The following is a 14,127-nucleotide window of genomic DNA, read 5'->3' as shown; positions in this document are numbered from 1 at the left end:
GTGCCCATGCCACGATTGCTTCAGCTCAGGGTATATCAGCGTAAATGATTTCTTGTGGTTTCGGCTAAGACACGATGATGTTACTGGAGTCAGTGGGGCGTGGGAATCCTTCACAGGTTTTCTTCTGCTGATGCGGCTGGCGAGGTTGGATGTCTCCAGCAAATGTGGTGGCAAACGGCTGAAAGTGGCAGCATCTTCTGGCAGATGCTTAAAATGTGCTAGACTTCCCCTGCCAAAACCTTAGCATGGGTTGTCTTCATCAACACGTCAGCAAGCTTTGTTCTTTGCCCTTTTGTCTGTGCTGCCAATGATGGGACCCTAAGGTGTGCCGTTCACTTCTCTCACACATCCCATACGTTATTTATTCCCCGTGTGTCATCAATCAGTTTAGAAAAAACATTTTGTGACCAGCCTGTTGGTTGTCTGAAACTAGAGTATTGCTTCCTTCATGTTTTTCTACCTTATGCGTTTCTACACATGGAATCAAAGTAATATTAACTGTTCTATGTGGCTGTATTGTGAAGTTCCAGAAATGGCAGAGGTTTTTTTGAATAAGCTTCAAGAAAAGCTTGGCTCGTAGGTCTGGACCGAAATTGGGCTGGTTGACTGTTCTCCAGAAATACAGCTCTGGAAAAAATATAAGCTGAAAAACTATTTTCAGCCTAAGCACATTTCCACCTTCCTACATCTGTTTTTACATGCTTTGACTATGGTCTTCGGGGCCAAGCTATGCATATTTGAGGGTAGATTTGCATGGACATATAGACGAGCTCTCTAGCAGAAGAAAACTTCTACCCTGTGGTTTGCTTTTAACAGATACCTGTTGTGAACAGCGCGAGTCTTTTGAAAAAGGGTGTCAACACAACACATTCCTGCAGCTTACAGCTCTGTGCACACACAATAGCAATGCCAGTTAATTTCCAGCTGTTCCTTACCCTGTACTCCCTCAAATAGCCCTGTCCAAATCAGCAGTAGGAATTTGATGTGCAGAAGGTAAGATTGGTCCTAATGAGTACTCTTATTTTGGTGCTTTCTATTCCTTTCTTAATTGCTTTGCTCTCTAAACACGGGGTATTTATGTTGTCCCTTACCCACATAGTTATCACTGGCAATAATTAGTCTCCCAGTGATGAGTGTGGCTATCTGTGCCTCCAAAAAAAAGCCACATCACCGCTATGGTTGCTTGTGCTGATAGTAATTTTAGAAATGTGCTTATGAATAAACCGGAGGCCCAACCATTTTCTAACAGGAGAACAAACCACAACCAGTGCTGTTTGCAAACTGTGCTGCATAACGTGAGCTCCTTTCCCTGCCTTCCCTTGCAGGTGATAGAAGACAACACCGGCGTTCGGAGGGTGGTGGTTACCCCGCAGTCTCCGGAGTGTTACCCGCCCAGCTACCCCTCGGCCATCTCTCCCACCCACCACTTACCTCCGTACCTGGCGCACCATCCCCACTTCATTCACAACTCTCATACAGCGTTTTATCCTCCTGTCACTGGACCCGGGGACATGCCACCACAGTTTTTCCCACAGCATCATCTTCCCCCTACAATATACGGAGAACAAGGTGAGTTGGGAGGAGGTACTGGCGTTTCACACCTGTTTTCAGGGGGATCTAAGGGGTAGTGTAACCAAGAGTGGCAAATGGATTAGAGAATTTAGGGAGAGGTTTTCCCTGCAGGGATTCTTCTTCAAGTGTCAGGGTGTGTCACCACCCCAAGTCCAGCAAGGCAAGACAATCCAATGTTGCAACTCTAGGTTGCAGACACAAAGAAAATTTTAACTTAATTTGTAAATACAGTGGAAACAATCCTCATCCTGTGTTCCAAACGAGAGCGGTGAGTCACGCTGATTGTTCTGCGTTGTCACGATGCAGCTTTGTACAGAAAAGCCAAAGACAAAATTTGTCAGTCCTGGCTTGGGAATGGGGGTGGAAAAGGAGGGCTAGATCTGAGCAGGACTTGCCACAGTCATTTCCAGTGGGAAAAGCTGAATACCGCTTCCTGTTGGCAGCAGTGTGCTTTCTGCCCCCCAGCAGGTCACAGCCACAGAGGTTTTCCAAGAAACAACAGGCATTTGCTGATTGTTGTTCTGGTTGAGACTGGGCAGTCAGTCACCAAAAAGCAGCGTCTGATACCAGAGGGTAGCATGGCAACCCTCATCAGGCCATAAGTGAATAATGGCAATAAAAGGAGAGAAAGCAGCATGTTTCTGGCTGAACTAGCACTGTTGTGTCCCTTCCATCCTGGAAATAAGTCTTGGTGTAACCTGAAAGAGGGCATTAACCAAAAAAGTAATCAGCAAAGGTACTTGAGATGCTTAACGTGGAAATCAGTTCTGGATTCATGATTTTACTGCCAAAATACATGGAGTTATTACACTTTGTAAAGAATATGCAAATGCCTTATCACCAGAAGTAAGGCTTTTTTGGTACGGGGAGGAAGAGGCAGAAAGAGACGTATCTAGTGATGCTGATCTTTGAAGTTTCTGTTGAACAACAGACCTCAACTTCTAAAAGGGAATGGACATTACAGCTGATAGTTAACTTCCTTTTCCTGAGGGAAGGGAATGGGAAAGTACCACTGCAGCCCATCAGATAAACAGGTGAGGAGTTTTTCTCTTGTGAAAGGAGCAGTGCACTTTGTCAGGGAGTTTAACAAAGTGTTGTGTGCAAGCATTGGAGCGTGTTAGGTAAACACAAGGGCTTTCAGCTACTAGCAAAGTAGATGTTGAATATTTCTATAGCCTTCGGATAGTAAGAGGCTGTTTCAACTTAAACATAAATTAAGAAAATAAATAAATCTTTGTTTGCCTTGCTGGAATGACCTATACTTGTGACACTAAAATAATTGAAGTGGTGACTATTGTACTCATGAGTATTAATCCACCATTTCCCACTTGCCCAATGGCTTGTACTATAAACAGAAATGTATTTATTTGTATCACGCTGTTCTTAACCAGGTAGTTGGTGTGAGAATCTAAATATGATTGTGTAACCAGAAAAGGAAAGGTAAAGGACCAGACAGCAGAGGAATAGAAAAGAAAGAATCTAGCTAGTTGAAACGACTTGGAGAGTTATAATACAGTACACACGGTGATCTCAGCTTAAAACAAGGCTACTGATACTGGGTGGGATGCCTGCTTGCTGCACAAGTGTTCGTGATAACGCATGAATGGGTGTAGCAAGATTGTAAAGAACATATTGAGGTGGGGAACGTATTTAATGTTTATCTGAAGTATGTGTGTAATATCTGTGGTATTTTTCAAGCTTTTTTAGATAGTTTATCTTTTTCTGCTCCCGTTGTAAAACCCAAAGCTTTCACTTCAGGCTGCACTTCCATTCCTCTCCTCGGGCAGGTGGGACTGACACGATTGCAGCTGGACACCAGGGCATCTCAGCTTATTCTGTCCAGTCAAGTTCTGGGGAAGAATCTGCTGGATTGCTTAATGAATTTAGGAAGGCTTTTTTCCAAAGCATTAGTCTCCCTGGACTTTTCCTTGAAATCTGATTGCCCCAATTACTGTATTTTACTTTTAGATACACATTCATCCAAAGAATTACAAAATCTCAATCAGCAAGTGAGCACACTTAATATGATGAAAAAAATACATCAGTTCTGCAGAAGAGCTTTCTTAGAAGAAAAAATAAATGGTTTGTTGTAAAAGTGATAAGGAAACTCTGGTATTTAATTTGGAGATGGTCAGGAATCTGCTTTTCTGAAGAATTTTGTTGCTGTTCTGACTTAATGTGGGCGAATTCTTTCGTTTCAGAAATCATACCACTATATGGGATGTCCAGCTATATTACCAGGGAAGATCAGTACAGCAAACCACAGCACAAAAAACTCAAAGACAGGCAGATCGATCGCCAAAACCGTCTGAATAGTCCTCCTTCATCCATCTACAAAAGCCATATAGGCAGCTGCACAACTGTATATAATGGTTATGCAAAGAGCCACAATGGAGCAAGCAGTGGAGGCGGCGGGGGGGCACCAGGAGTAAAGAAGCCAGAGCGCAGAGCAAGAAGCAGCCCAAAGTCTAATGAACAAGAGCCACATGGTAAAGACAGTTTTATTTATTTTTAATTCCTTTTTATTGCACCTTTCCGGCTTACGACCGGCCGCCTGTATATGGATCTAGTAACTATGCCAAAAAAACACTGCCACCCACACATAAAGACACATAAGACAGTGTTAATACAGTGTGAACTTAAACATAAACGTTGAGTTTGCTCTGCTATATTTGTTTTGTAAGATGAACCCATTGCCTTCTTATCTTTCATGACTATTCCCTGGTAGCTGTAGCATCATTCCCTTTTTATCTGTTAGAAACGAGAGCTGTTTTGGCTTGCACTCTGTGTGTGTGTGGATTCAAGTCTGCCATTAGTTAAAAATTTGATGATGCTGTGTTGCTGCTTCCAAAACTGCAGAGTACCCTGGAAAAACTATAAAAGGTATATCATACTTAAAGAATAAGAGTCTTGATTTGGAAAACCAGACTAACCAAAAACCTCTTGAGAGGCACATAGGAATGTATGAATTCAGAGTAAAACTTGGAGAAAGGTGCAGGAGAACTGAAGGCGATCGGTTCCTTCACAAGAATTTGTTAGCTGAGGTTCAGCTGTGTTTTATAGCTTATTGTTCCTACCAGGTCAGCGTGCACGTGGGGTGGCAGCTGGCAGGTCTTTTGTGTGTGCTCGGGTGTCAGAGCGACCTGGTGAGCCAGCTTGGGACTGGGGCAGGCCAGCAGCTGCCTGGCAGGGTGACCAGGATCCCTGCATGTTGCTGGAGCAGGAGCTTGCTCACTGAGTTAGAAGTTTGCCTCTTGCTGCAGTTAGTAGAAACCACGTTGGATCGCCAGATTGTGCTACCACTCAGCAGCTTCAGCCCTCCAGGAGCTTAGCAGCCGGCCCTGGGCATCGTGGCATTGCTGGATGGGGCTGTGCCATGCCCTCGCAGCACTGTGGGCACGCTCCTCTGCTGGCACCTGGCAGTGGACAACAGGCATTTTTGCTCCTGGGTCTGGTACCGTGTGTCTGAGTAACACGCTGCCCAAGCATCGTTTCTCGGCAGCAATTTCTTGCAGGGCTGTGTTGCTTCTTGCTAGGCACCTCGAAGCAATCTCTGTTATGACTACAGCAAGGTTATTGCACGGTGCTGTAAGAATAATACTGGAGAAAATGTTCATCATACCACACAAGGACAACTTTACTTTTTCCAGATTACGGGACATGAGATATTTAAGTTAATGACGTACTTTTCCATCAAAATACCCACTAATTGCGTGTATTATGCACGTAAGTGCTTCTGGAACATTCTGCCTTGTGTCAATGCCTTGCTGCTTCCTGATGATGCTCAAGGAACCAGGATTTTTCCAAAGAGCTGGTTCAGCACTGGTGCAATAAATGGGGTGACAGCATCATCAGTAGTGCTAAAGTTGAGTAAGTGAATGATGCTGGAATATGTAAATGACGTGCGTTTCCTCTGGCCTTTTTCAATGACAGCATTGTGTCTTGCTTTTGGGAGCCAGAGTTGAAATTAAGATTTTTGGCTTGTGCTGTATGCTAGAAATATGCCATTGTAGAATTTAAAAAAGAAACGAAAACCAGTGGCTTCTCATTGAAAGGTTAGCAACTATTCTGTGTGTTTGTTGTGGTAGGATGGACAGTGTCTTGTGCAGATAGAGGGCTTGGAGGCCTGGTGTAGGGGTTCTGATTTGCAATCCATGCTGCTGCTTTTCTGCAGAGCTGGTTTAAAACCTGACCGGGAGTGGAGGCATTGGCTGTTTTTTTCCTTTTTTTTTTTTTTTTTTTTTTTTGAAAGGAGCCTTGCCATGTAAAAGAGCTGTAAGCGGAAATCCTGTCCCATTCATGCTGTCCTTTATGAATTTCAGTCTGAGTCACTTCCTTCGCGTGCACTCGGTGGTTCGCTCCTTGGTCGTGGAATGATCTGCTAGCTGGGAAGCTTTGTGTGCGACCGCAAGCGCGGTGGGAACAGAGCAGTTTTAAGCATTCTTATGATGCTTTTGCCTCTGTGCTACTAAAACATTTTTTCTTTCAGATCAGATAAAATCTTTTTTTAGCTCTCACTGAAGTTTTCAGAACCTAAGATAGGCAGAACTACAGCACTCCCATGAGCAGGAGTGGGAAGCGGGAGGTGGAGCCGGTGAGTGCATCCTGCCCGTCCACGGGGTGGGCTCTGGGGCACGGCTGCCAGCACAAACAACATGAGTGGGCTGCGGGCAGGCAGCTTCACCAGCACCTGAACGTACACCTGGCTTGCAGAAGTTGCCTCTACCCATTCTCTGCCCTAGAACAACGGAGGGACAGTAGATGGATCATGAGCCTTTGTAATGCCGTTATCGTATGTGTACAACCAGCCTAAAACCACAAAGGTGGTGCTTTCCTAGAGCTGAGGTTTTGCATGTCTGTGCACTGAAGCACACTTGAGGTGTTCCCAAAGGTGAAAACCATTGCTTACATCCATCCCTGCCTGCATTGCTGCTGGACGTTTGTCAGGAGATACAGCTACCTCCGTGTGCTCATTTGGTTGAGGTGAATGTGTCAGGAACGCTTGGAAAATGGGCTTAGCAAGAGACCTTTCCAACTAGGGTGGTTTTACTTTGCAAACACCTTAAAAGTACTGAACTCAGCAAAAAAGAAGTACTTAAGCAAATCTTTCTTAATACTGATCTCTTTTCTTGCTTCCTAATCTGCTGGTTACATTTTTTTTCCTTTTTCCAACGTGCACGAGGCTGACGTTTCCATACAGAAAGCCTTGTGCTCCAGCTCCATCAGAAGCTGCTGACACAGAGGTAAAGTTGGCTGGAGCTGTCAGCCTGGGTGGATGCTCGCGAGAACCACTGTCAGCAAGTGTCCTCGAGCCATGTGGAATATGCTCAGGAAGCTGCTGGGACGTCATGCAGGGTGGATGACAACATAGGAAATAAATGGAGCTGGCAGGGATCTTGGTTCAAGCCCATCCTGATCTCCATTTGCTTTGTAACATTTAAATATATTTAGAAAAAGGGTGGGGGTTTATTTATTTTTTTAGTTTGTTCTTTAATTGTGTCAAGTTTGACGACTCCAGAGCCTGTGAATTAAAGGGAAATTGAGGGAGATGTGATTCAGTGTGGACAGGAACCAGGCGAAGTTCCTCCACTTACTCATTCTGGATCCTGCCAATTCTTTTCTATTCTAGTCCTGAATCGGTTTTGCAAGTTTATTGGGCCGTGTATGTATCTGTACCTGCAAGTTCTACAGATTTAACAGCTTAAAAGAGTAGTTTCTTTATTTCTGGTCCCTGAAAGCACTGGGGCTGAGGAACACTGCGGCAATATATATAATGTTTATGTTCTCTTAGCCAGGAATTGATGAATGGAGTGAGGAACAGGCAGCGAGTGTAGTGACAGGACAAGGAGTAACAGTTTTGAACGGAGAGGGGAGGTTTAGATTAGACATTAGGAAGAAATTCTTTGCTATGAGGGAGGTGAGGCACTGCCCACCCTGCCCCATGACTCTGGGGCTGCCCCATCCCTGGCAGTGCCCAGGGCCAGGCTGGGTGGGATTTGGGCAGCCCGGGCTGCTACAAGGGGGCCCTGCCCATGGTAGGGTCTGGGACTGGGTGGGCTTTGAGGTCCCTTCTGATCTAAACCAGTCTGGGATTTTGTACATACTGGTGATGACAGCTGTTATACCCGCGTAGAAATGTTCTGCGGACAGAATTTATCATAAATGGTTCTGCTGCAGACATACGGGATACCCCTGCGTACGTGCAGCTTCCTCTGTTTCCTTAAATCAGTGTAAAATTGTATAAAATACGGAGATTTAACAAGATTGTCTCCTGAAGACAAGATGTCAAAACTGACACAGTGATTTTATTGGTAGCATGGCACAAAAAGAAACACTCCAAAGACTAAAATGCATTTGTCAGGATACGTGAATTTTAGAGCTGTACTGAGTAATGAAATATGAAGCGGTATTTACTGGAAATGGAAACATTTTGGATCTTGTGAGGGTAGATCATCACATATGAGATCTGAATCGTGCTACTGCTCTTGCTGTGTTTTTTACAGTTTCAGCAAACAACATTACCTGACTGAATCGTTTAGATTCATATCTAATTAGGAATATGTTTCGTGTTGTGTGTGCATTTTTTTTTTGTATTTTTAATAAGCAAGAGGAAATATGATGCATTAATTAGGGCACTCATCTGACCTTGAGAAGCCATGGTTAATTTGTGGCACCAGGGAATTAGCAGTGTGATATTCTTGTGCCTCTGCCTCATCTCCTGCATCATGACACAGCTTGTGTTCTTCTTTCTTCTTATTTGGATGTATGGATACTTCTTAAATAGTCTTTTTGTATTTTTTCCAAGGTAATAGGGTGTGAAATTGTTTGTCCAGTCAGAAAGCGAAATGGTTTTGAGTTTCTGACATGCCGAGTACACCTTTGTGCACCAGAGCCAGGTCTGCTAGCTGGGCTGCACAGCTCCTGCACCGCTTAATGCTTTGTAGCAATCACCTAACTGTCCACTTCAGCGAGCTCCTACTGACTGATGAGTGTATTAGAAGCGCTGACATCATGCAGAGTTCAAGCAAAGTACATTCCCACGTTCATGTCAATCTGTTTGCATGCAAGAATTTATCCAGATCAGACTTAATTTATGGCTTTTCTTCAGCAAAAAGAATCTCTGAGATGTTTATCCAGTTTCACCGAGAAAGACACTGTATGGAGGGAGAAAAGATCAATCTGTTCCCTCTTCAGCCTTGAGATTTGACTTACCTTTCTCTATCAAAGTCCCATGATGTAAAACCTAAACATCACAAGACCAGTGATACTGAAAAGCAAGTCCAAGCCCTGTGCTAATTTATTCTTTCCCTCGGCCATGAAAGAACCAGCTTCATAACCTAGGCACTAGAATTTGTTGGTAACGCTCCTATTTAGATGATAATCTCTTGCCTTTTAATTTATTTTCATGATGCTTTTCATCTTGAATCTAAACTACTTTTAAAGGTGAACGTAAACACATTAAATTTGGTTTCATCCAGACTTTCTGTACCTGAAAATACAAACAAAACATCTGGTAGCCGTGGACATTTTCACTTGGCATGCTTGTAAGCTGCTCCACGCTGGGCTCCTGGGCTTCCATGGCTCTGAGACATAACTAGGGGAGAGTGGGTGACCATGGTTCTGGTTACATTTTCAGTGCCATTGCAGAAGCTCAGACAAAATAAACCTTAACTGCAGCTTCCTAATCTTAATAAGCAAGCTAGCCTGTTAGAAACGCAGCTCAGAGTCCATCTAGGTAAGTATACAGTAAAGAGGGGGGAAGTCAGGAGCCAGAGCTCTCATTTGACCTCACTAGTGACTTAAAAATCCTTGTTTTATTTTTTCCCCAAGGCTGTTTTTTCACAATCCTCACCAGCTTCTTCAGACCCTGATATTATTTGTCCCATCTGCTTTCATCCCTCCCTTGTCTCGTGTTACCACTGCCAAGGGGAGCTGGATAAGCTATCTGCTCCATGATTTATCAGGAAGTTGGTGCTGAATGACGTAAGGCACAACCTCTTCCCCCAAAGGATCTTCATATTATCTCAAGAATTTGCAGCTTCTGCTGCAGCCGACAGTCAAATCCAGAAGAGTGAAATCTGAGTCTGAGACTTTCTCCTAGGAGTTTACGTAATTTATAGATAGCTAACCAACAGAAAAAAAATATATCAAGCACATTTTCATCCTGCTTAAATGCTCGGTGACTAAATCCCTGCGCTGGGGAGAAGTTACATAAAGGTCACAGAGCTTCAGAACAAGATAAACAGTGTATTCTCACCAGTTAGCAGGAGATAATGTGGACCACCGACAAAGGAAGGGAAACAAATTTCCCTTATTTGGACATATCTGGGACATTGAGCCAGAAGGGAGAGGGTATTTAGAGAGGGTATTTATTAGTGAAGAGGTAGAACATTTCCTCCCTCCAGAGCATAAAAAATAAAACACCTAATAATTTAATGAACCCTATTTGTATACCCAGATGTTCTGAACAATGTCTGTTTGTATATTCATTTGGATTTACAAAGTCAATGAATTGAAATTTCACGTCCCACTGAAGCTAATGGGTTTTGTTTATCTACATCTCTTAGGCTGGGCTACAAAGCCAATCACTGAGTTTCCTTTTCTGAAGAAGGGTGGAATTTGATTCCTAAAATTTTGAGTATTGCAATTAAAAAATGGATAAACTTTCTTTTAGAATAAAGCAGTCATTTCCATTTTCTCCAAGGTTTATTATAAAATATTTTGTCCTGAAGCTTGGGGCTTTGTTTTTTGTTTATTTTTTTCTGCAAGGAGCTGTGCTTAGAAGCAGCTGCTTTGATTTACTGATTCATGTGACTGTTGTCTGAATTTCATCTCAGCAATGAAATCCAGATCAAGTTGAAATTCCTGTAGCTTTGCTGAAGCCTTCCCAGTGAGCTGTAATCAGGTGGATATTTCTGAGAAATATTTTGAATATTTCAAAGTGGTGAAAATGATTGAAGTATCTGAGGTTGTATATTGTCTGTATCCCATGCAGTACTGCTGTTTGCACAGACAATTCTTCCAACTTAATTATAGCTATTCGGTGTGGACACACAGACCAGGGATTTTGACTTATGTCAGAGACATGGGAGGGTACTTAATATCATCATGGAAGCCTTTTTTATTTGAAAAAAAATGTGTTGAAGGAATTTAGCACCTGCCAGTGAAATGGATTTATGCTGGGTTCACTTGAGACACATGTTTAAAAATTGTTCCTGGTAGCGGACGAGCCGTCAGGCTGAGCAGAGTGCATGATTCTCATGCTCCGGCGTGCACAGGAGTTGTGCGAGGGGCCTGGGGGCACAGCTGGGGAGCAGACGGAAAGCCAACGGCTGCAAAGCTGCACGCAGCCCTAAGCCAAAGTTTGTACAAAAACAACTTGCTGCCTCGCAAAACTCACTTTGCTTTCTCCTTCGGAAATGATAGCGTTGGTCACGTTTGCTCTTTATGAAATGTTATTTAATATGCTTCTAGTTGAAGTCGTCGTAGGCTGGTCATCATTCAGATTTGACTGCAAAATAATTTAGGCTGGGGTTATTTGAGTGAGTTGCTTGTCCTCCGTCATTAGGAAGACAGTTTATTTCTGTTCTGCTGTCAAACTGTCGGTGTGCGAGTTGATTTAGAGGGCAGTGGAAGCTCCTCAGCTTCCCCATCGCTGAGGTGTAGTGGCTTGGCTCAGTGGAATGCCAAAAATGTTCATTCTTTTCTTGGGTTATTGTCATGTCCCCCCAGCTGCCTGCAATCTGGTTATCGCGTTGCTTTCATCTGGAAAAAGAGGTTAATAATGTCATTTGTAACAGAACAGCTAGGATGGGGTTCGCTCAGAAGGCATCGTGACTCTGTAGCCATTCACCTGGTTTGGCAGTGGAAAATCCCAGTGCAGGTTCCACGAAAACTCTTCGTATTTCAAATTTGGAGTGATTTTTCTGCGATTCCACAGGAAAAGTCTGCTTTTAATTTTTTTTAAACATGCAGATACTGTAAATAGTGCATGGAAATAAAATTTCTACTTCAGTGTAAACGTTAAAATCAAGTACAGTGAATACATATATGTCGTGTCCTGCTTTAGATGAAGTTTTGCCTGCTTGCTTTCTTGGGGAAGATGAATGACTCTGACTCTTTCCAAGAGCTTAAAAAAAAGAAAAAGCGATTATTCTTAAAATATAGTATCTCTTTCCATTGTCTGCAACGAAGTCTAAAGGTGTTTCTCCATTTCTCTTCTGATTCAAATGAGGCTGAGTGGTTGTGGCTGAGGGCAGAATTAGGCCTGCAGTTATTTTCTTAAAGCTGCTTAGCCTCTGAGGGGCACCCCTACGCGTCTACCCTCGGGAAGTGCTCTGCTGCCTTCGCATTGTTGTAGCAGACCGGTGGCTTTACCGCGCTCACTGCCAAGGGGATTGTTAATTTTGGCTGAGGAGCAGTGTTTAATCCAGACCACGTTTGGAGCTCCTATGGAGTTTGTTTCAGCTGTGCTGTCTGATTGTTTTCCTGTGCAAATATGGAGATTTGCAGGCTATTTTGCTAGTTTTTTGTTTGATCAGAAAAACGCTATTATTGTGCGTAAGGGGCAGATCATCAAAGGCCCTTTTTCGTATGGTCGTATTGAGGGTTAAGAAAAGGCAAGCTTGTTTTAGGTTCAATTCTGATCCCATTGTCTCCCTGCATTGGAGACGGTATTTCGGAGAAAGCTGTTTCCATTGGCATGGGGCTGCAGTCACAGGGCTGGAAAACCTCTCGCTTCAGTGCCGCCTGGGCTGGTAATGCTGGAGGCCTGTCAGAGGCTGTGTTTGACAGGAATTGTGTTTCCCACTCACATCTTAGAGGGCTCAGGGATCACCTCGGATATGGATGGACCTGTGTGTTGGCTGTCTCAGCAAGAAGGACCATGGAGCGAAAGTATGATGGAGACAAATGTATGCTAGTGAAGTCTGCTGCATCTCAGGCTGGCGGTGGTATGCAGCAGAGCTGCTGCTGACTGGCCCGTGAGGAGAAGATTGTAATTTTTGTGCTGTCAAACTCGTGCTTTCTATCAATGTAGAGCTCAGCTGGGAGGAGAAGTGGTGAGACTGCCTCTCCTTGTTCGGATCCGTGACTTTCTGGCCCTCACATTGCCCAGCTGCTGAGAAGTCAGTTGCCGTGACTGAAGGGAACCTTTTATTTCCGAGAGGAAATCTCGCGTCTGTAAATTCCAGATAACGTCACTTCACAGCTGGCAGCAGCCAGGCCTCCTTTTGAGTCGCTGTCGAGGCCTTTCACAACGTGAGGAGCATCAAAAACTGCGAGGCGCGGTTGGGCCTCCACTCCTCCTCCTCCCTTGGACTGGGGATACCTGTGGGGCCTCTTCGACCACCTCGTTTGTGGCAGCCTGGAGTAATAATAGTAGTAATGTGGTGATCTGGGCAGAAGTTACTTCTGCTTTTGAATGACCGCTCAGTTCCTCAGACTTGGAGGGCTGCCCGGGCTGCCCTGCCAGGTTGGACCGTGGCTCTTGAATACTGATGAAGGCGAGACAGACAGGCAGTCATGGGCTGAAGTGACAGGAAATAAGGAGAACCGAGAGAGGGAAGGCATGGAACAGCACGCAAATAAATGGAAGGAATTAGGGATGAGGCGATGCCACACATTCCAGCTGTCGTAGAAACCCATGAGATGCTTGAAGAACTTCATTGTTCTAAAAAAAGGCTACCGTTTGCCGGCAAAGCTTGTAGCTGAAATGAAGCATCAGATTTTTACCCAGAAGTTGTGAGTCAGGAGCTCCGGGAGAATTTGAAGCAGCCCTTTCAGTCTCCTTCTCAAATGAGAACATTTTCTGGTAGTTTCAAATGAAAGGCATTAATGCTAACTGCAAGTAGTCTACTTAAAAACTTCTAAAAGAATAAGTAGAAGAGTGTTTTGCAAAGATATATTGAATAATTATAGCTGCTATAAATCCAACCAAATCACAAATGATGCAGAAAAGGAAGAAATTCAAAAAAGAAGAGAGGTAATGCTTGTTTAAAACAAACACACACTAATAAACTCACATCATAGCAGTTCTTTCAGTAGTCAAAATTGGGCGAAGAGCAGGAAGGGACAATGATTTAAACCATTGGAAAGGATTGTTGGTCTAATTTTAAAAAAAAATATTTTCCAAGCCTGCCTGTATGATCTGACCAGTGAGGTACATAGAGCACCGAGCTGCAGCTCTCCCTGGTGCCCCTTCAGCACGCAGCCCGTGCAGCAGAGCCGCCTGTCCCCTCCTTGGCCAGAAGGCAGACGTGCTGCGTCTCTCAGCTGATGACAGCCGTAGGGCTTTATGTCCAGCTGCAGAGACTCACATTTTCAGCTGCAAAGATCCTTTGTCGAACCCTATTAATAGCTTTCACCCATGAGAATTTGCCAGCATGAGTAGGAATTAGCATGTGTGGCATATCTTTACCTGTCTTGCACATGTGGATGCTTGCCTGCCTGCTCAGGCAGGGGGTTTTGCCTATGCCAGCACAACTTAGGGGAGTGTTTTTAAATTGCAGCCTGAAGCACTTAAATTATGCTAGTAAAAAACAACAGTATATAACA

General features: G+C 44.0%; 1 protein-coding gene across 1 annotated transcript in view; it reads left to right on the top strand.

The window, feature by feature from the left end:
• The window catches only part of FNDC3B (fibronectin type III domain containing 3B), a 175,206-nt gene that overhangs the window by 85,538 nt on the left and 75,541 nt on the right, over positions 1 to 14,127 (top strand). The window contains exons 5-6 of the mRNA XM_082766959.1: positions 1,326 to 1,569; positions 3,774 to 4,061. Of these exons, the coding sequence (XP_082623085.1) occupies positions 1,326 to 1,569; positions 3,774 to 4,061 (532 nt within the window). The remainder of the gene's footprint in view (positions 1 to 1,325; positions 1,570 to 3,773; positions 4,062 to 14,127) is intronic.

Source organism: Aythya marila (assembly GCF_965140915.1).
Source record: "Aythya marila genome assembly, chromosome: 9".
NCBI lineage: Eukaryota > Metazoa > Chordata > Aves > Anseriformes > Anatidae > Aythya > Aythya marila.
Note: the sequence above shows the minus strand (reverse complement) of the source record. Positions and strands in the feature narration are given on the sequence as shown.